This window comes from Thunnus albacares, chromosome 20 (assembly GCF_914725855.1).
Source record: "Thunnus albacares chromosome 20, fThuAlb1.1, whole genome shotgun sequence".
NCBI lineage: Eukaryota > Metazoa > Chordata > Actinopteri > Scombriformes > Scombridae > Thunnus > Thunnus albacares.
Genome location: NC_058125.1, coordinates 3,823,290 through 3,846,329, shown reverse-complemented (window position 1 = coordinate 3,846,329; position 23,040 = coordinate 3,823,290). Strand labels below are relative to the sequence as shown.

The window sequence follows — 23,040 nt, the reverse complement described above, 5'->3', positions numbered from 1 at the left end:
AGGCTGTCAAAACAGATACATAAAAACTCAGAAATAAACTATTAATCAAGGGTGAATGTTTAATTTGTCTGAACTCTAGCATTACACTTTGCTTAATCTTGATCTTGTCTCACTAGGCTACATTTTAAAATGAAGATAGCTGAATATTGCAGAGGAATGGGAAGTTATGACTGGAATTTTGTTATCTAATAAAACTTCCTGAAGTTCACAATCATGGAAATGACTAAATGAAATGAACACACACACACTGTCTCATCATTTCCTTCATAGTGATTTATTTCTTTTATCTTGAAAACATGTTGAGATAGAGGTCTATTTATAGACTACAAATCTGCTAGCTTCATATTATAGAAGACCTGTACCAAAATGATCCTGACAAGTTATAAAAAAAAACCCCCAAAACATTCAGAATTAGCTAAATCCTTCTCATCCTGGATTGTAAGAAAGAAGATTATGAAATTCTAATCCAGACGAAAAGTTTTTGAAAAACTGCATCCAGAGGATTGTCCTGAGTTTTTTCTCCCAATGTACAGAGAAGTTTATTTCATATTTGTCCTCTAATACTGTGGTTCTCAAACTTATTCATGTCAAGAGTCCCTAATCTGACACAAATTAGACCACGGACCCCCACTTGATAAGATTTTTGCTTTTAGATGTTTTATTACAGAAAGTGTATGAAACCCATGACCAAAATAGTCATACAGTCTGTCATTTTGTTACTTATGAATGGAATTATAGTGAGAATAAATTATTCTCCTTTTTGCTGAGGACCCCCTGGAACCCCCTCAAGGACCCCTTGGGGATCCCCGGACCCCGCTTTATGAACCACTGCTCTAATACATTAAATGAATGAAACACTGATATAAGGAGGTTGTGGCGAATAATGTCAGTACCAGCGTCTACCCAGCAGATGTCGCCACCGCATAATCACACTGTCTCTGGGGCTTCAACATCTCCAAGGGTTCTTCATGGGACCCCTGGGGGTCTCATCCAGGGACAAGCAAGTTTAATTCTCCTCATAATATTGGCTTGAAGTGGACTAAATTAGAAAGACAAGTGACAGTTAAAGTTGAAGCCACCCATGTAGAGTTCAGACAGGTAAGTCAACTTCTATTAACAGCAAAACCTTTACAACAGAGTCTCTGGAGGTAAATGAAACTAAGGGATCAATGTGTGTCCCTGCATTGGTTGATTTGTTCATTAATTACTGTGTCCCGGGATTACTGAATTTGTGTTGTATCCAGGAATAGATTAAAATCACTGAGCTCTGTAAAGTTAGTCGCAGTTATGAAAGATAACAGGTACTATGATAACACAAGGTATGTCATTTTACCTTCAAAATAAAAACACAAATAAGTAGCAGACGGAGCTACGAAAAGCTTTGACGGTGACTCGTCCTGTATGCACACAATTTGTTTACACTCAGTGGGAAAGCATATTCTGAACAAGTCAAAAGACAAATTTGACCGCAAAATTGTAGATTTTTGTGGCGCGTTTATCAATTATAGCTTTACCTTGAAAGGTGGTACCGGAAGCTGTATGTATCTTTGACACTGACTTGACGCTACCGCCTCCGTCTCGTGCCGTCCAGCGCGCCTCCCTCAGTAACTCTACAGTGCATCAGTCTGTCACCACCTGCCGTCACCGTCCAGAACAGGTGAGACCAGTCCTCTCTTTATAAACTCATTCATTCACAAAAAGCTGACTGAGACCACCTTATTTTATACACATAATGCCGCGTTTTAGATGGTAGAGCGCGTGTTTGGGGTTTTTCGCGTAACCTAGAGTCGTCGGAGTCTGGAGCACCTTGACAGTTGAGACAGTTAGCAAACGAGGAAAAAAGCGAAACGTAAGAGGATTTACACGACGAAAAACTACACACCAGCTTTTATAGATATGTCTTAAAGGGCAGCAGGGTTACTGGCTGAGTTTGCCTGGTATACAACAACAGCGCTGTCAAAAACCTAACATTTCCTGTTCTTTTCACCTATAAGCAAGCAGTAGAAAATACATCATAACTTTTAACCAACAGTTAGCGTTTTCTAGTAAATTCGGCACATGTATAATCCACACACAGCACCTTATTTCAATAAAATAACTTTTTAGCAACTGTTTTATCCTTCTTACCTCCGCCACACGGTATATTTTGGAGAGGACCGCATGTATAGCAGGTGAAGTACTTGGAAAACCGGAGGCGTTAACGTTACCGCAGATTTGTGGATTTCATATATGCCGAATTTACAAGCAGCAGAAATGATATCTTAAAGCTATTAAATATTGATGTAATGGATGTCTACGCTCTCTGATAAGCGATGTGGGTTTAAATGGGCTCATTTATGAAGTGGGTTTGGTATGACAGTCTACATACGAGGAAAGTTGAGCTCCTTGATCTAGCTTGTCATTCGATCATAGGACTTAATATCTCATTTTCAGGTTGTCAAAAAAATTGAGAAGCTGTCACTTGCTTCCTAAAATATTTTTACTTGATTGTGGGAAATAATAATTTTAGGACTGAAAGATTTGTTAATGATTATTTTTATTACAGTCTAGTGCTGACTGAAGCATTTATTGTATCCATTCTTACATGTGTGACACCTGCCACTCGAGAATTCCATAAAAAAAGTCACTCAAAGCTTCCAAATCCCATCTGACTACTGCTCTGTCAGCTGACATTTAGGCTAACAAGCCCATTTCGGACTCCTTGTTTACATTGTGGCCCATGTCAGCGAAGTGCTATGCAGTTGTTTACTGCCTGGCAAGGTGCCTGGCTAGTTTTAGATCATGTGTCAGTGCAAAGACATGCATTGGCATCTGCTGCTGGGCGACACTGCTGCACAATCACCTAGTAGTCCAGAGGAATTACTGAACTATCTGCCCAACAGCCCTAAATAGGCTGGTAGACGAGATAGCCTACTCATGTTTTTGACTTGCAAAGTGTACCCCGGACACTACATATATCATGAATTCAAAGTATATCAAAGATAAATGCCTGCTGCTGAAAAAGAATACGTCCTTGAGTGCAGTTGTCATGTCTGTTGGGATGACAAGGAGAATAAAAAATGACTCTGAGGTCTGCAAAACAAATTCAGTGGCCTTTTTAAAATGTCACAATGTCTGGATGCTGCTTAGTTTCTCCACTTCTTCCATAGTAACTCCTCACTCAGAGAGAAGATAGTGCTCTGCTAGCACTGTCTGCTCCAAGACTGCCTCTTAGCTTCATTGGGATTCCTAATTGTGGTTTTGTTTTGCACCCAGTATGGACTCATGTTCTAATTGGAGGCTTTGTGGCTCACTGAAACAGCCTGTTTGATGTTTCCTCAGTGGTAGAAACAGACAAACCCAGAGGGACTGTCTTCATACCCCTGCTAGAGAACATTTCTCCTGGTTATTTTGTGTCCCCTCAGTGTCGTTTCCTCTCTTGGTGTCCTATGCGATTGGGAATTCAGGCAGTTTGGGTTTGACGCTGCGGTCAGCCCTGCTTCACTTTCCTTCTTGGAGAGAAAAATACTAAACTTTTCCGAAGACATAAGCTGGCAGAACGCCAGACACGCTCGACTGAAGAGTTGCTTCCTTAAAGTTCGGGGAATGTTATCAATGGATGGAGAACTTATTCCTGTGCAGATTAGCTGCACACTCCTGTGGGAGCAGGCTTCCTGGATCAGAGAAAACAAACACAAGTTGGGTCAGGTTAAAGTCAAATGTCTGATCCTGACACCATTCATCTGTCAAAAACTGTTCTGGTCTTTGCTCTTGATGCATTGTTAACATGAACAAGTCATGCTGTGGTATAGAGGGACTGGCACAAATAATTCTCCTAATAATTAATAAATTAGTCAATGTACAGAAAAGTAATCAACAACAACAACTGATTAATTGTTTCTCAAGTAAAAATGACAAACATTTGCTGGTTCCAGCTCATTAAATGTGAGGATTTACAACTTTTCATTTTTATATCACTGTGAATGAAATGTCTTTGTGTTGTGGATTGTTGGTTGGACAAAAACAAGCAGTTTAAAGATGGCACCTCAAGCTGTTGGAAAATGTGACGGGCATTTTCTGATGTTTTATTGACTAAACCACTGGTTCTTAAACCGGGGGCCGTAAAGCCATAGCAAGGGTGGTGCACATGACCAGGGGGAAAAATGTGGAACAGATCTACAATTGAATGAATGTGATTCATTTGGGAATAACAAAGAGTGTTCTGCTGCTCGCAATGCTGCGAAGATTCCGGTTCAAGTTTGATTCGGACAGTAAATCAACACACAGAGATGGTTTGAAGGGATGCATGATATTGGATTTTTTGCCGATATCAGATATGCCGATATTTTCAACTCACTGTGGCCGATTGCTGATACCGATATATGCGTATATTTTTTTCCAGCTGGCTGAGGAGACTATAATGCATGCAAGCTTAGATTATACTATGATCAAGAAAGATAATATATGAAGGAAGAACTTAGGGAGACTGGAGTTCAGGAGCTCAGCATTAAAACTTTAATGAACCTGTCAAGTGGGTGGAGCAGTAGAGTTTTCTTTGAGTTCATTAGACAGACAGGATTAATGTGTTGCATTTAATCTCTGGTCCACACTCCGGAGCAGAAGGTGGCGGTAATGCACCTAATACGCTGGTTGCCAACCGCTGGTATAAACCAAAAAGAAGAAGTTTTTTTTTTTAATTGCACAGAGTGGTACATCCTGTCAGACGAAGTGTTTCCTATCTATGCAACCGAACGTAGCAGCTCCTCCACGGACTGTTTCACCTTGACGGTCCCGGTGTTTCCTCCGCAGGTTCCACTTCACTCAGCTGCCCGTCAGACCTGCTGCTTCTTCCCACTTTAACCTGAATAACAAACCGGGGCTCGGTGCTCCGGTTGGATCCACATGGAGAGCCGAGGCAAACATTAGCTGAGAGGCTAGCGGAGTGTTAGCCGCAGCATTGCCAGAGGGAAGCACAGCCAGCTAGCCTCTGCTAGCCTCCCAGCTAACGTTAGGCCTGGCTCTCCATGTGGATCCAACCAGAGCACTGAGCCCCGGTTTGTTATTCAGGTTAAAGTGAGCAGAAGCAGCGGGTCTGACGGGCAGCTTGAGTGAAGTGGAACCTGTGGAGGAAGCAGGGTGACACAGTCTGTCGAGGGAAGCGTAGTCAGGTGGCGGAGGAGAAGGCGACGTATCGGCCTCTCGTAATTGGCAGAATTCGCCGATGCCAATATTTCATTTTAGAGCTTTTATCGGCCGATAATATCGTGCATCCCTAATGGTTTGTAATTTGAGAACCTCTGGACTAAAAGATTTATCAGTTAATCGGAACAAAACATCATCAGATGAATCAATAAAGGAGTCCAACTAATACCGGATTTTTGATACCGAGATTAATATTTGAGAGTTTAAAAAAAAACTGTGGCTATAGTCAGAATGTTTACAGTGAAACCAGGACTACAGTATTTCATTTAACAGAAGGAACCAACAATAATGTCTAAACTTAAGCAGCCATACAAAAGCTTTGAATAAATGTTAGCTTCAAATTAGCAAAATATGTTTTTTAACCAGAACTTGTGTGATGAAGGAATAAGTAGAATACATTTGATTCAGTGTGAGGTTTTGGTACTTGACAGTTCTTGATTCCCAGTGCTACAAACTAACAAAACGTATTAAGATTCAAAACCCAGTCCTGCATTTTAAAGGTCAAAAATGTTATTTATACAGAGTCACAGGGTAGCAGAAACAACCCAAATAGTGTTGTCATGCTATGAAAGGGCTACGGTTTCTATTGAATGTTTTTTTTTTTTAAATGATCATAGACTTAAAGTGTTTTTTCTCTTTTTTTCTCCAGCATTTCCTTGCAGTGTAATGGCAGGTCTGGCTGGGGCTGCTGCCTCCAGGTTAACAGAGACAGATTATGAACACACACTCAGCCCCGCAGGCAACTAAACCTCTACTACACCTACTGTAACTCCACATTCAAGATTGTGTCTAACAAACAGCTGGACCACATCACAGGACATGGACCTAAACTCCAATGACAAGAGCAAGAGGACGTCCCGGCCCAGTTTACCTGACGCTCCTTCTCTCTAGATGCTGCTAAGCCTTCTCTACCCTCCAATTTCATCTTATGGCTGCCATTCAGCAGCTACTTGTTAACTTTTTGACAAATGTTTGCTGAAACAGTTCGCCTGAAGGAACACTGAAAAGACAAAAAAAAGAAACCTTGGCTGTCGGCTGCGAGCAGTTTGAGTGTCTGCGGTTAAGGCTGTAAACATGGGGAAAGAACAGGATCTGCTGGTAGCAGTGAAGAGTGGAGATCTTCTGCTGGCTCACAAGCTTCTCTCCAAAGTCAAGTGCAACAAAACAAGTGAGTGTGAAGCTAAGAGAGGCAGGGGGGTAGTTGACTCTATTATTTCCATGCAGTGTGATTGTTCTGTGCTCTGGGCCTGTGAGTGTAATTGTTTCCACCGTGAAATAGAGCTTAGCTGTTGAGTGTTTCCTCTAGGTCCCCTGCTTTGGGGGTGTGGGATGGGCTGTGGGGGTTGGGGTAACAGTTCAATTTGGAATATGAGAACACTAAAGAACACTATGAAGGTGGATTAACTTTGTAAATTAACTTCACATAAATTAACTAAGTAAACAAAAATAAATAAACAAATAAAAAACACTTATCTTAAGACCAGTCTACAAATTAACCGAGTAAACAAAATTACCGTATTTCCTCTAATAGTGGCCAGGACCTTTATTTACCTCAACTGCAGAGATACCAGGCCTTTAATGGAAGCAGGCTTATATTAGAGAGAGACCTTTATTTCTAATTCCATCTGTTGATAAGTATATTTACTCATATTTTAGTACGAAGCCTCCTTGTTTTCTGATCTGCTTCTGAAACGCATACGTTAACCAAAATAGACCAACTATACTTGCCTGAATGCAGCACAGTTTAATCATACAAGCCTTACACATCATCAGAGGTAATGTTACAGGCATCAAAATGAACATTAACAGCATCATGTAGCCTGGCATGGCGGCCACATATACACACACAGCTGACAAATGCAACAGCATCATTAGTCAAGTGTATGGATAGAGGTACACTGACACCAACATGCTCAGTAACGTTAAAAATGTCACCTGAACATAGCCTGGTACGACGGCTGCATAAACCGCACACACGCACATGCATGTGTGCGCAAACACGCACATTAATCCTGACCCCTTCCTCCTCTGACAGATGGGGTAGCTTGTATAGGATTGTTGTAATGCATGTAATAGGCTACTGTAGTCTGAAATTGTAAATTAGCTTACTTTTGATGATTACAGCAGGAGACGACGGGGCTTGGTGTTGAAGACTGAAATTATTTTATTATAGTCCAACACGTCAGTCAGTTCTCTTTCAAAGGAGAGCAGCGACAAAGAGTTCAGTCTGTATGTCATCACTGAGACCCTGATGCCAGTTTTTATCCGACTAACAGCTGAAAAAAATCTTATTAGCATTAGCAGCCACGTACGTGCTGTCACTACTTGGCACTTGTTGAAGAGAAACTGGAGCAGGAGAAGATGTCTGGGTTGAGAATGATGGCTGAACTTGAGCTGAGTTCTCTTCCTCCTGCTCCTCATGACGTCTTTTTGTGACTGCTTTGTTTTGCCATGGTTTTTATCTTAACCTACATTAAAAGCAGCTAACTAGCTAGCGGAAAGTAGGCATCTGTTTCTCTGTGCAGTGCACGAACGAGTGCATGTGCACGAGTGGGGCTGCTCGCAATCTGGCATTTGTGAAATGCACTACCACTCAAAAAATCTGACCTATCAACATCATCATATGGGAAACAAGAAGCAAGAAACAAGACTTGTTTTATTTTTATTGGTTGCGTAATCAGATAATTGAAACAGTATTCATTGACTACTATTCACTGGATGAGCCTGCAACAAAGGAAGCCTTCTGATTGGGTGCTAGAGACTTCTGCCGGCTGAGCTGGCTAACTTCTGGTTAGCCCTCTGCCAACTTAAAATAAAATAATAAAATAAATAATTTAACCGTGCGGCGTTTCTAGACTTTCTAAATGTTATTGGACCAAATGGATCAAATTCTGAGTCATTTTGTGGAGGTTGTGTGAGTTTTGTTACATCAGTAATGTAATGAGAGCTCAACAGACTGCTTCTGCAGCGGGTTGATGTTGGGGGGGACTGCGTCACGAAAGATGGAATTGCGTCTCAAGACCATGGACGTTTGTGTTGTGGTTTCGGTCTTGGTTTCAGAACGACTGACTGCAAAACGCAATGAAACGAGTTCACATAAATTAGGTAAATAACATAACTAAAACATTTTGTTTCTTTCAGAGAGGGCAGGGAGTCTGCATCAAGAGTTTCCCAGGCAACGACACAGAGGTTGACTCATGTTTTGGAACACGCTGCACAGAGGCTCCCAAGCGCAAATGATTATTGATTTCCAAATAAATAGATATTTGGTGTTATTTTTGGCATTGAAAAAAGATTTTTTTGCCCTGGTGGGGGTTCTCGTTGGCCTGGGAGTCCGTCAGGCCTGTATAATTATAGAGGTAACACTGCTGTTGCCTTGGGCGATCTTACTTCTTAACCAAGTGCAGTTTCTTTGAGATAAACATGGGTTCAGGTTCAGCTGTCGCCCCTCCAGCAGTCAGGTCAGGGACAATTTGAAACTAAGTGGATTCAAACTGCGGCACAACACGAGCTAATCTCCTAAATGCAGACCCCTGCAGCTCATGCATCTTGCTGAGCGGGTTTTAGGGGGCTTTCTTCTTCTTTCAGAGTTTGTTATCTGCGTAGATTCCAAGTCAGGCGACAAGCGAGCTCTCTTTACAGCAGTATTGTTGCAAATGACAGGGTTCTCCCTTATCCAAGCCCGGGGAAAGTTAAGGCCAAGCAGGCTGTGAAGTTGAAGCCTCTCTTTTGTGGCGTTATCTGTTCTGGGCCTTTCATCAGTACGGCTGGCTGCTCAGTGACAAGCTCTGGGAACAAAGCTTTGGCTGTCAGGAAAAAGCCCGTTACACACTTTACACACTACACAGACAGCGAGTGCTGCTTGGCAGAGAATATTAAAAGTGATATTGTCTGTTTGTGAACAACCAATGACAGCCAAACTGGCTGGGGAAAGTGAATGAGTAATGTTCCCCACTGTTTTATAAACTACCATCAAGGTGCCCCTGAGCAAGGCACTCCATCTGTTTTGATGCAGTAGCTCAGTAGACAAATGCATCATTGTGATTGTACTGGGCAGCTCCCAGGTGAGAATAATAAAGGACAAGAAATGACTCAATCAATCAATCGATAAATGCTAAAGTAAATCAAACGATATTTTAATCAATAAATAAAAGAATCAATAAAATCTAAAGCAAATGAATGATTGAAAGCATAATTAACTAAATAAATGTCTGAAATTCATTTCTACATTTCAACAAATTTACATTTATTTGTATTTCTATATTTCTATATTTATTTATGTATGTATTAAATCGAGAAATGTTATAGAAAAATAGTGTAATAGAAAAAGTGTATAGAAAAAGTGTAAATGTGAAATATAGAAATGCAAATATATAGAAATGTATAAATTATATGGATACATTTATTTATTTATTCGTTTATTGATAATTAAGTCATTTTTTGTCCTCCATAGAGAATATGTTTAAGTGTGTGAAATGAAGTGTGTTCACCTCTCCTGACCTCCCCTCCTAATAAAAGTTGTACCTTTATCAGCTGACCACATATAATGAAAAAAGTATACTTTATGCCTTCATGGCTCATGTTTTTACACCTGCACATCACAGCAAGAGCGTGAGACCAGGATCTTGCCGAAATATGTCCTAGTAGCCTAAAAGCGGAATCATGGATGGACAGAAAATGGCATGTAGGCTATTTGTGTATTTCTGTCTTAATTTCCCTTGGTCACACTGACTCTCACACGCATGCACATGCTGCTTTCAACATCGCTGATCCTGGAGGACCCTTGTAGAGCATTGTCAAAGTGTAGACATTTGTCACCATAGTCAGAGCCTCTAGTGTCTGAAAGCAGCAGATGCTGCAGCTGGCCAGTGAGGGCTCTGCAAATGACTTTGCCAGGATCCAGATCTTTGAATCCACCCGCTCCATCGAGTTGACTAATTCTGTTGGTCTGGTGTCATGACATGAAACAGTGGTTTATTGGCTGAAAAAAATGATTGATCCAATGAGCGCCGCGGGGGGATTAACGATTAGCCAATAAGTGCCATGGGCGGGAATAACGCTGTTGTCAAGCTGTACACCAGAACCAAGGAGGAGTAAAACTAGGCAGTGCTGATCAAATATGAATCAAGATTCTGTTACTGCATCGCCGATTTCTCACCTCAAATGTTGTCGGAAACATATTTTAGTGTACTGTTTGGCTGTAATATGAGGAAGTTTGTGACCCGGCCGCCATATTGAAAATGGAGAAGCCAAAACCAAGCACCGCTCAAGTCGCAATACGTCACCCACCACGTTACCACCAGCTGGAGCGTTTAATGGTGATTGAATCGAATTCCCCTCCCTCATGGAAATCAGTTAGATTGGAGGCAATAGGCTCTTTTATACAGAGATCCAACATTATAGCCATAAAGAAGATCTGTCATTAAGCCGCCTTTGCTCTTTTACACTGTACCACGTTTGTGCTTTTACATAGCATGCTGACATTCTGGATTCAGAGTAGTGGCGTGTAACACAACAGCATCAGCTCCCTGTCCTGCTGTGCCAGCTGTCCCTTTTACATAGATGTTGATCTGGCTCTGTGACTACCACCGTAGCCGGCTTACTCTGCTGCCCAACTCCATGTCTGTACCTTTTATACAGAATAGTGGAATAAAGGAGCTGCATTCCCGCCTTGAACAGGCTATGTAAAAGGGGCTAATGTCAGACTGAAGATGGAAACGGAGTATAACAAGTTGACAGTTCTGTCTGATATCAGGCAACAAATGACCTCCACTGTCTCCCATTTACAGAGCAGCCCTGTCAATAAGGGCTGATTGATTGGTTGGTAGTGACCTACATTGAAAGGTTTGACAACCAAACCAAAATAGAGTTGTGCAGTGTACTACTGCTAGATTATTTATTTGACTTACTTACTTACCATTTAAACTCTTACCATAAACTCTTTAATTCATTTAAAATCAAAAGTATTTTTAAGAGTATTTCCTTTTCCTTTTATATTGCAGCCTCATTATTTTTCCTTCCTATAAAACAGTGGATGGATATGGGAAAAACTTTGGATAACCAGCAGACCTTGTCTCGATACTAGTCGACTCTTTAGGTGTCGAAATCACTATAAAATTACTTTATTATTGCTATTGGACTACATGGTAACAACAAGACTAAGTGACTACAGCCATGTTTACGACTCTGTGAGGCTCTTCTCAATGATGCTAGCTAAATGCTAACTTCAACATGCTTATGCCGCTTTTCCACTGCATGGTACGGCTCAACTCAACTCTACTTGCTTGGAACTGTTCTTTTCTGGTTTTCCATGGGCAAAAGTTGTGGATAGTAGCTGGTAATTTTTTGGTATCACCTCTGTCGAGGTTCCAAGCAAGCTGAGCTGAGCTGATTCTAAAAGGTGACATGAAAACACTGCAGACCACTGATTGGTCAGAGAGAATCGTCACTAGAATCATCACTTACGCAACACGAGGCACCCTGCACAAACCCGCCATTTTTGAATAGCCAAGCCACCATGGCTGCCTTTTTTTTACCCACTGGACTACTCAAAACACAAAAGTCTCCTGTTTTTTGTCTTCCTGCCTTCAGCCTCTTCTGAAACAAAATTTGTCTCCTTGCTGTGACAAACAGCCACATACCGAGAATCAAGAACACCATCCCTTCGATATCCTGTGTGTTTTGCGTTGAAGATGATGTCACGCCAGTTTCATGTGGCGTCACTATAACGACCAGCTACATTGAGCTACATTGCCACTTACAGGTTTATCTTCACATTTTTGTCCCACTGACTCACAAGACTCAAAACTATTCAGTATGTTGTTTGTTCCAACAGTTTTGTACAGTTTTGTAAGAACACAAAATTATAATTGTTCACAATGTACAAAGCCTTTTTTTAGACTTCCTCGTGAGTTTAAATGACTCTGATAACAAACAGAAAGTATCCATAAGTGCAGAGCCTCTGGAGAGGTCAGGTGCTTTTTAAGCTGTTATGGTGGTGTCAGGCTGACATGCTGGACATTCCCAAGCCCGCAGGCTAAGCCACAGGCTGGGTGCAGATGGAAGAGGGAGGCACCTGCGCATAGACTGAAATCTGTAGCCGGAGGGAGTGATTGGGGGGGGGGGGGGGGACTCAGGGGTCAGGGAGTGACCAAGCATGTGGTGGACAAAGAAATACAAAGTGTTGGTGGGGGGGCGTCTGGTCAGCTGGTCCGGCTGGATGCACGGGACGCAGCTGAAGTGGACTGACTCTCTGTGTGTGTGTGTGTGTGTGTGCACATGTTGGGGGTGTTTGGAAGTGTGACAGTTACATAATACAAGACTGACACACTAGGTGTAGGATAACATAACAGCACCTCACATATAGGGGTGGTAATATGCACCATACAACACTGGGGCAAAGGATAAACTGAAAGTATTTATTCAGAGCAGAGGGAGTGAGGTATGTAAGGGTAGCGCAGGCTGCTTCCTGTTCCTTCCTTTTGTTTATTTTTCAAATGTTTCAGATTGCTGATGAAAAGATTTATCTCAGTATGTTGTGGGAGAGGAAGCATTCTCTAAATTATAGTCATTTTTAGCAATGTAGCATTTTTGTAAACAAACTCTTAACAAAACTAAGGCCTCCTAGTTCCCCCCACTGCTGAATAACAACAAAACACTTATCTCTTTCCACCCCTGCTTGTCTCCTTTTCAGCCTCAAACATTATAGTCAGAGCTGAAAAGATCAGTCCATTAACCAATTAGTAGAATTTGGTAAAAAAAATTTGGTAAAAAATGCCAAAAATCCTATGGTTCCAACTTCTTAATAGTGAGGATTTGCTGCTGTTTTTTCTACATATTAAAGTAAACTGACACTTATTGGGTTTTCCACTTTTGGTCAGACAAAACAAGAAGAAGAGCTTTTTTCGCTGTGGACATTTCATAGACCAGAACATTAATTGATTATGCACGAAGAATAATATAAAATAATAATTGATGTTGTAAATAATCCTTAGTTGCAGTTCTACTTACATTGCAACATCATTTATATAATTTCTAATGGTATTATCATGAACAGTATCATATGGCACACCCCTAGTCAGAGTGGCAATGCTTAGTTGATTAATCGATTGAAAAACAATCTACAACTATATTTATAATTGACTATATAATTTCAGTATCTTTTCAGTCAAAAAGTTGTTGGTCCTGGTGTCTCATATTTGAGGATTTACTCCATTTATGTTTTAGATCACTAGATATTGAACATCTTTGGGTTTTTGATGGGACAAAACAAGACATTTTAAAAAGTTAGCTTGGACTCAGAGAAAGTGGGCATTTTTCACTACTTCTGACATTTCATAGACTAAATAATTCATCATGAAAATAATTGTCAGATCAATTAATAATTAAAATAATTGTCAGTTGCAGCCCTACTCCTAGCCTTCATGATGTTTTAGAGGCTTCTATCCCACCAAGGATAGTGTTTTAGAGAAAAACGTCACCATGAAAATGGTTACAAATCTGAAATATCAGCTCAAAATATCAGCCCCCCCCCCCGTTGTAAATCTGTTGTTGATGTTGTCCCAGCAGTAGCTCTTGTGAGATGTAGGGGCCCTGATGGTAAAGCTGGCTGGGAGGTGGCAGAGGAGACTTGCAGCGTCCTGAGGGGATTAGCAGTGGCAACAAGGCTGACTGATGGACAGGGAGCTGAGATGGGAGGTTTCTTCTCCGATCAGCCATCTGCTGACATCAGGTCGGGTGCTCAGTCAACTTAAGTGGACTTATCACAGCCTCCCTCTTTTTTTTTTGCTTAGCTGTTGCAAGCTGACATGTCAGGTGGGCTCATTGTAGATAGATACGGTGGTTACACAGAGGGCTGCAGACTCACATAGCGCTGCATTTAGTGTGACAGCTTGACTCGTAAAGTCATCTTGCCTTAAACGCCCCCCCCCCCCCCTCTCTCACATACTCTTGACTGGAGTGAACTGAAGTGGGTGTTGTTACCCCTCCTTGAATGAAGACCATTAGAGACTAGAGGTTCTTCAAAGGCCATCATGATTACAACGTCTTTTGTTGCAACACATGCTTGCTTTCATCTTAACCCATGGCCCATCCCTCTCTTCTGTCGTGGTAAATACACGGCCTTTGGGTAATTCTAAGATGGACAAACAGAGATGACACAAAGGCAAAAGATCATATCTGAACATCTATTGTGTTGGCCATTTGATCTAGACGTAATTGATGAGTCAGATCCTCACAAGTCTCAGACACTATTTCACCAAACACACAGGTAACAGCTGTAAGCCATGGTAAAGTCTGCCGGATTGATTCATAAAGTTAGCTCTGATTAGCACATCAGAGTCACATCACTACATTAAGATCAATCCCAGGTGAATGCTAGTGAAAACCAGTCTCATTAATGATCAACCTTGTCAAATCAAACCAATTTAAGCAGGTTTGGGAGGTCGACAAAAATAAAAGTATGTGAGGTAGTTCTAACAAAATGTTTTTTGTTATTTTTTTTAAGGACAGCCATTTTTTTCCAATTATCAGTAATTACATTGAACTTGAACCACCTGCTGTTAAACTAGAAGTAGCGCCTTTCTGGAGGGTTAACAGCATTGAGGCATTATGAATCACTATGGGGACATGCAAATGAGTAGAAGGGGGTGGTGGCACCACAGTAGTACACAGCAATCTACATATATAAATAGCAAAACACTCTACTTTGCTTTGAAGTCAGTTGCCGTATTAACTCTAGTTTTATGAATGTGAAACACAGCGTCTTGAGTCCAGCGGGTGCGAGATCAATTTACTACAAAACATCATAGAAAAGCAGAAAATCCCTGTGCTTGAGAAGCTGGAACCAGCAAACATTTTTTACTTGAAAGATGACCTCAACGATCAACAAATGATAGTTGCCTTTTCATTCTCTGTCAGTCAGTCCAGTAATTGTTTAAACTCAGACCTTTCAGCTACGGGTGAAGTAAAGGTCGAGTTATATTCAAGAAAGGGTGTTGTTTTGTTGTCGTCTACATATATTTCGTGGAATGAGATGACTTGCTTCCACTTCATAGCAGAGCAATCTCAAAACCTCAGATCAGATTAGCACTGGAACTCATTGCAGTAAATTGGGGGTTCCCACTGGGAACTCGCTCAAGAATTCTGCTCACACTTCAAAAGCAGAAATTCACAATCCATACTGGTGGACTTTTTTAATGATTAATTATGTAGGATGTTTCTACAATAAGTTATACTTACAAAGTTTCTTTAGCAAACTAAGTGCTGTTCACTGTAAGACTTTCTCTATCCGAGTCTTTGTTACACAGATATACCTTTGAAATGTGATTATCTACACTTTTAAATATCATTTTATGATCATTTATCATCTTTATTTCATTCATGTGTACTCCTCTTTGTGTTCATGTAAAGTCACAATGAAATGGGCTTTTCGGCGTCCTGGGAAACTGCCAAAACAAATAGTCATCACATATTTTTAAGTAATCCCAGTCTGACTTTGTACTATTTATAATGTAGTACAAAGTCAAAAGGTTGTGAAATGTAGCACAACAAGCTAGCGAAGCAATGTAAATGTAAAAGCCTTTGGAGCCGTTTCTAAACAAGCAACCACTATCTTCAGGGATGAATCCGGGAGGAAAACAATATATCAGACTTTGGATACACACACAATACCTGAAAGTAGGATGAGTTCATTGTTGGTTTGAGATTTGTTTAAGTCCCCCGCCATTCAAAAATATCTTTTTGTTCTTGTTCCTTCAGTTGGATGTTTGAGCTTCAGTGTGCAGAATGATGTATGTGCAGTTTGTTTTCACATTCATCTGCTTAAAGTAGAAAGTTTCTCTGTGCTCATTAAAAAAATCAGACTTTAAGCAGTGGGCCTACGAGCATGATTTATGACATCAAAAATAGTTTGGAAGCCAGTCATGGTCCAATATTCAATAACACGAGTGTGATGTGGAAACTTGAAGCCTCCAATGCACAAACACTGAGAATGGACTTTACAGTGTGTCCAGCAGTTCTGAAATGAAATATATTTGCATAATATACATCATATAGATTCTGGGATTTTTAATGAGGAAGAAGGAGTAGATGTCATTTTAAGGATTTTAACAAGATCATTTTACTTTTTTTGTGGAAAAAAACATCAGACAAATTATTATTTATAGTAGAGTACTTCATATACATCTTACAATATGTCTTCAGGGGATCTTAAACAATAAGAAAAATATAGAAAATTGTCAGCTATATCCTTTAATATGGGGCTCTTCCTTACTTTCTTACTTTGATCAACAACGACTCGTTCTTCAACCCCTACCTCCACTACCTCCACCTCCCTCATCCTTTATCTTAGCCTCCTCCTTCCTTCATTCCCATACCTTGAATCAGGGATAACCCATCTGGCCTAGTGTCAGATTAGAAGTCTGTTAGATTTAAGAGTACGTAAGAAGAAGTGTGTCCGTGAGTGTGTGTTTGTGTGAATTAAAGTGTTGTCTATAAACTGTCCATGTCCAAACATTTATTCTCCTTCAACTCCTCAGATTTTTGTCTCATCTCGTTTGAATTGTTTCGATTGTCTGTAGCAGCAGGTAGTTGTAGTTAGCCCCCCCCCCCCCACCCCGCCCCCCCTCAGCTAACCGGCTAACTGGGCTAATCAGTCTTGTACTGAAGCCAGACAGTTGGGTAGCAGCCAAGTAGTGTGTGAAGGGCTTTCTAGTTCACCTACTCTTGCACTGTAGCAGATACACACACACACACACACACACACACACACACACACACACATTAATCCTGACCCCTTTCCTCCCCTGACAGATGGGGTAGCTTGTCTGGGATTGTTGTGGAATCTACCAAAGGAATTAAGTAGTGTATGTGCGTGTGGTTGTAATAGACAGTGTCATTTAATCTAACATAACTAGCCTTTTATTACTCGCTCCAGGCTGTACATAGTTGGGTCTGGCACTCATCCTCATTTAGCTCCATTCTTTTCTCTCGTTTCTAAAAAACACAAGCCTTCATTCAGGCAGGTGCATGAGTGTAGCATTCAGACTGCAAGGTACGCTGTCACTGCTTCCTGCCTTGCCTCTACATGCCCTGCAACTGTATACATGTGTTTGGATTTTACTCGGTGATAAGAAATAAAAGGAACAACAGCAAAAAAAAAAAACATATCTGTAGGCGGAGTGTTCTGAGTTGGTGGAATTGTTTTTGTGCGTGTACAGACAAGGATAATGTGATTGTCTGACAGGGAGGTCTGGTAGTTGTGTATTGACATGAACGTGTATATATGTGTGTGTGGGTAAGGAGCGTGTCTCCCAAATGGGAATTGGGTTGTATCAGTATCTGGTAGCGGTAATGAGAATCAGCAGGATGCTGTTTTTGTAGAGGTTGCTGTCTCGGCTTTGATCTTCTACGTTATCACGCAGATTTTTTTTTTTTAATAACTTCATTTCATCCCCCGATTCTTCCTGTCTCTTAGCCTGAATTGGAAGCGAATAGAAATCACCATCTCCGGTAGCTGTTCATATCAGCCGGCTTTGTAGTTGTTTGATAAGCCACTGTGCCTCAGAATAAGATACTATTCACGGTAATGAGAAGTGCCTCGGATAATATTTAGGTTAACTGATCAGTGCGGATCTATCTTAGGCAAACCTGTGACATGGGAAGAATAAGTGGCATCAGATATTGCTTCACAGATGGAGCTGCATTTAGATTTTCAGTGCAACCTTCTTGCAATTGTCATCATCTTGCTTCACAGTATGTGGATGCATGTTTTGTGTTTCTGACAGGAGTTGAGGTGCCTTTAGGCTTCCAGATAGGAACAGAGGAAAAGTATGTTTTGTTACAGCTTAGGTTTTATTTTTGTAGCTCTGGCCATCAGTTCCATCACTTCTAATAACACTGAACTTACTAAAGTAACTGAGCAACTGGCCAATCATAGCTTAGCAACAGTAACCTGACACAGCAGGCCTATCTAGCTTTGGATTTTTCAGCATGTTGAAGTGGTGTACACAGGGCTGTATTAACACTGATACTCAGGTACATAAAGAGTTTGAAATGTGTTTGTTTTTTACTATCTGCAAAACCAAAAGTACAATTGTGGAAATGTAAGGAATGGTGTGTTTGTCTGCTCTAAAGGGAGCTGCAAACGTTAGCATGATTGGTTAACTATTTTACTACAATCCCAGCATTATGTCCAAGGCCAGCAACGTTTGATACTACGTTATTTTGTCAGATTACAGGTTAGAAGAGACGTTCTTGACAAGCACATCCACTGTGTAGTATTTCCCCTCTGTGTGGAAGCTGTTCCTGCATGCTTCTATATGAGAGTTTAAGCTAATAGTGGCTTTGAGCTGCTTTTTATTGGATTTGGGGAAATTTACACTCCAGTAACCCCAGCCAAACTTGTAATCCAAGATAGTATTTCATTCGCCACACATATTGGTTAGTCCTCATCTCAAAAGCCTTTCTCTTGTAATGTTATAAGTGAAGCATATTGTTTGACAATACAAACAATAGAGCCAAGGATGTAAGCTAAGCAGATAAACATGGTTATAATGAAATAAAAATCTAATTTTATGTTTTTGTTTTCTTTTATCACACTTGTAATACAAGACAAACCAGCTCTACACTGCAATACAAGAACAATGCTTTTTGTTACATTGATCATCAGCTGGTGAGGATACTGAAGTATTTTAACACAATATAATATATATGGAAGCAAATAGAGTCATTAATATTTTTGAGCTTTTGAAATGATATTCACAAATAATTTCACAGCCTTAAGTTGTATATCACCTTTTTTGTGCATGTGAAAAACATTGCAATAATGTATCTGAATGTGTGAACTTGTAAAAAAAAATCCTCAGAAATATAAGTGTAAAAATGTTTTGTAGTTGTAGAAATATTTTGTGTATCCAGTAGGTCAAACCTAGAATCAGTCTGTCTGATCATTTCAGCTGGAAAACCCCTCTGCTACACAGTACCAAAGAATTATTGAGGTTCAATACCCAGCCCTAAACTTGGAGTGGGCTGGGAAAATGGCATCATTGTGTTGGGTTTGTGTGTTGTGTTGATAGGGTTGGATGTGGTATCGTCAAGCTATTACTCCCTGTACAGGTTTTTGTCTTTGATTAGACTAACAGTGCATATTGTAATGCAGCTGGCCTGGGACTAAATGAACATTTAAGTGACTTGTTTTGGTGTCTCATCTACCAGAATTTCCACATTATGTATTATGTGTATTGATCCTTACCTCTTAGGCTAAATGAGAAATGTAATGACTTTTCCATCCATGTACGCGTGTGACCTCATACTGGTGTTTGGCATAAGTCCAATAATTACATGACAGTTGACTAACTAGCTGGAGGGGCTCACTGAGTAAAGTAGCCAGTGCTCAATCAATTTTATTGTTTGTTTTCTGACCTCAGCAGCATAATCTGAAATGGCTGTGAGGCTTTGCTACTTTCACTATTTCAAAATGTGAACAAACTAATATTTGGTGAGATAGCAGAACTTCAAGCAGCACTAGAAGTCTGTTGGAAAAACTTAACACCCCTGACTGAATCAGAATGTTTCTGCTCTGTGCAAATAGCACTGGACATGAGAATGAGTCTGATAAACTGAGCTAAACAACCCACATCTTTAGTGAACCGATCAAAATGCAGCAAGTGACTGACTTCAGTGTAACTTAATTTTAGAGACTGTAACCCAAATTCAAAATAAGTCACTTGGCAGGGAAACCACTATCATTAGTGTGATGGAAAAATCCTGGCTTTGAAAAATGATATTAAAAAAGAAACAGAAAGTGGTAAACTGCTGCATTCAGCAGACACCGTAGACAATTCCACAGCATCAAAGAGCAGATGGTGATGAGCAAGCATAAGCTGTGCAACAAAAACACAAATTTTTCTAAGCAGGTCATCTCGTCATGAACCTGTATCATATTTCCTCTTTTTACACCCTAGCAGCAAGCTCCGGGTCTGAAAAGTGAAGCCAATGCGGAAGTGCCTTAATCCTGCATTCTTTCTAATGGCTAGCAGGGGACAACTCCATTAGCTCCAAAAGTCAGATTGTATAGAAGTCTATGATTTATTACCTCAGTAAACATTTTCCTAGTGTGTCTGGTCACAATCGCTAGTTTCAAGTCTTGTTCAATAAAGCATGATGTTCATTTTGTAAATTATGTTTCCATTTAGAGTAAACAAGATGCTTTAGGGCGTGGCTACCTTGAGATTGACAAGTTGCTACCACGGCAACAATGTTGATTACATACATTATGTATTGTAACCCCAGATTAGAATAGGAGTATAGGTGTAGTTGTTGCTATTTTACACCATTACAGTGTCTTGTTTAGTGTTGGGTTGTACTAAAAGACCCTCTAAAGAGTCAGCTGTTCAGTTTTTCCATTTTAAGCCTGTTTTGCTGCTAGCCAAAATTAGCATTAGCATTAGCCAATTAATGTGAATTACGGATGCACAGTGCTAACCAAGCTAGCAGCTAGCATTAGGGTTAGCTCCACCCTCTTGTCCATATATGGTCACTTCTGGCTCAAAAAATCCAAGATGGTGATGGTCAAAATGGGAGTCCACAAACCAATGGATGACGCCTTTTTTTTTTTTTTTTTTTTTTTTTTTTTTTTTACAGTTTATGATGACACCCCAGTCCTCCGTTGTAATAGCTGTGGTTCTAGGAAAGGGATTGGTTTCTGTAATTTCTCACCACTACACACAGCAAAAAGAAAGTACCGCAAGGATAATGTCTCATTCGACTCAAATGGATGGGGACGGAGTATTGTTGCTCTCATGGGTACATGATTTGGATAATTTTAGGTTCTTGAAGTCATGTAAAATATTAGTAGTAATATTAGAGTTATGTTTCTCCTAAACATGTGATCATGTGTTTTGTTGGTAACGCTCTTGGTAAGAAGTAGAGTAACATTGACCTTTTTCAAAGCAGACATTTTGACATGTCACTGCATGAAAAACACAGGTGTAATTGATAACATTAATCAATTGTATGGACTGCATTCCATTCAGATTATCCAGTTTCAGGGCAGTTAATGTAATAGAGCCATTGTTAATGTTATCAGTAACACCTGTGCTTTTCCTACTATGACAAATCAAAATGTCTGCTGTGACAAAGGTCTGTTGTACCTCTTTTGAACTATAAATGCTTGTTGTTGGGGCAGTGCCCCATTCATGATTTTTGTTTTTACCTTGGTAACACTTTATTTTATGATTCTGTAATTTCCAAATAATTTTCCAATCATGTCCTAGGAGGTTTCCTGGAAATAACAATTTTAATGCAATTTGTCAATAATTTCCTTGAAAGAAAAGCTCAGTTATAACTCGAGTTAATATTTATTTATTATTGGGAAATTTATTCTTAATGATGAATTGTATGCTTGCCTCAAATTACATTTTTTTTTATGTATGTTCATATAACCTGTGTGCACTGACTAAAATTCATTACACTAGAAATTAACTAGAATTAATTCACTGGAAGTGTACCAATACTAATCTGCTAATTATTTTCTCAATCAATTTTTTGGTCTATAAAACATTTGAAAACAGAATATGCATCACAATATCCTAAAGCACGAGTCATGTTATCAAATGTGTTGTTTTGTCCAACAAACAGTCCAAACCCACAAAATCAGTTTACTATAACGTGAAACCAAGAAAAGCAGCAAGCTCACATTTGACCAACTGGAACAATCAAATTATTAGTGTTTTTGCTTGAAAAATGGATTTAATTGTTTAATAAGCTGTAAAAATTGTTGCTGTAAATAACTTTCAGTCAATTAATTGACTAATCATTGCAACTCCAACCTTTAGGTTGGATCAAGATGTGATAAATTGGTCTCATGAGAGCCCATCATGGCGCTTTATTGGCACATAAGTGGAAAAGTACTTTGCAGTACAGAAATACCATCCTGTACCTCTATTTTGAGTGTGGCCATCTCTGGCTGCTCTGATTTGTATAGCTGTCAGGGTCATTTGCAGGACATATGTAGCCTCTTTGGAAGCACTTTGCATAGTTGCCCATTGTAGGAAATGTTTTTTATTAAAGGGATGACTACCTTGTTATAAATATGTTATGTTATATATATATTCCCCAACCCTAGGCATATGATAAATATGGACAACCAGCTATTTCATTCCCCCAAGACCAATATTTTGAGGTAGTAAACTAAATCATGTGTCTAAGTTGTCGAAGTTCATGGAAATAAAGGAGGGGCTCTGCAGCGAGTTGGGTAAGTAGAGTAAACAGATGATTTGAATGGTATGTAAAGTGTTTTGTCCCTAAGGTGCAGGGTTGAGACATGTTATGTAATGTGAAACCTGCAGGTGTGTTTACGCCTGTTCTAATCTCCTGCTGTTTATGAAGAAGTATACAGATGTAGCAACACTGATTCGCATGCACACACTGATACACTGCAACACAACACATCATCTGTTTTATTTCCACTCTGGCTCAGTGTCAACGAATATTGAATGTGTCTGACCTAGTTGCCAGCGGCACCACGGGAGATTAGTCTCTACATTTTTAACAATGGAGCAGATTTATTGGATAATACGGCCCAGAGCTGTTTTGATGTTGAGGGTTTTTCTCAAGACCCAGTTGCAGCTTTTATTCTTACAGGCAAGTGATGCAGCGATGAAGTAATTGATGAAGAATTGATGAAGCTAAAGTGTGTCACTTTGCAAATTTGGTGTATGTGTATGCCCTCGGGTGTGTGGTGTGCACAGTTTATACTGTCCTGTCTTTCCTAGCATTTGTAGTGTTAGGAAACTCCATCAACCGTACATGCACACAGACAACGCTACATTTTTATGACTGTTTATTTATTCAGGCACA

The 23,040-nt window shown here is 40.1% G+C and overlaps 1 protein-coding gene across 4 annotated transcripts in view; it reads left to right on the top strand.

Annotated features, from left to right (window-relative positions):
* The first annotated feature begins 1,549 nt into the window (after positions 1-1,549).
* Positions 1,550-23,040, top strand: part of LOC122971167 (caskin-2-like) — a 65,748-nt gene continuing 44,257 nt past the window's right edge. For all 4 annotated transcript variants that reach the window (XM_044337692.1, XM_044337690.1, XM_044337693.1 and 1 more), the window contains exons 1-2: positions 1,550-1,657; positions 5,831-6,349. In XM_044337692.1, the coding sequence (XP_044193627.1) occupies positions 6,256-6,349 (94 nt within the window). In that variant the 5' untranslated portion in view covers positions 1,550-1,657; positions 5,831-6,255. The remainder of the gene's footprint in view (positions 1,658-5,830; positions 6,350-23,040) is intronic.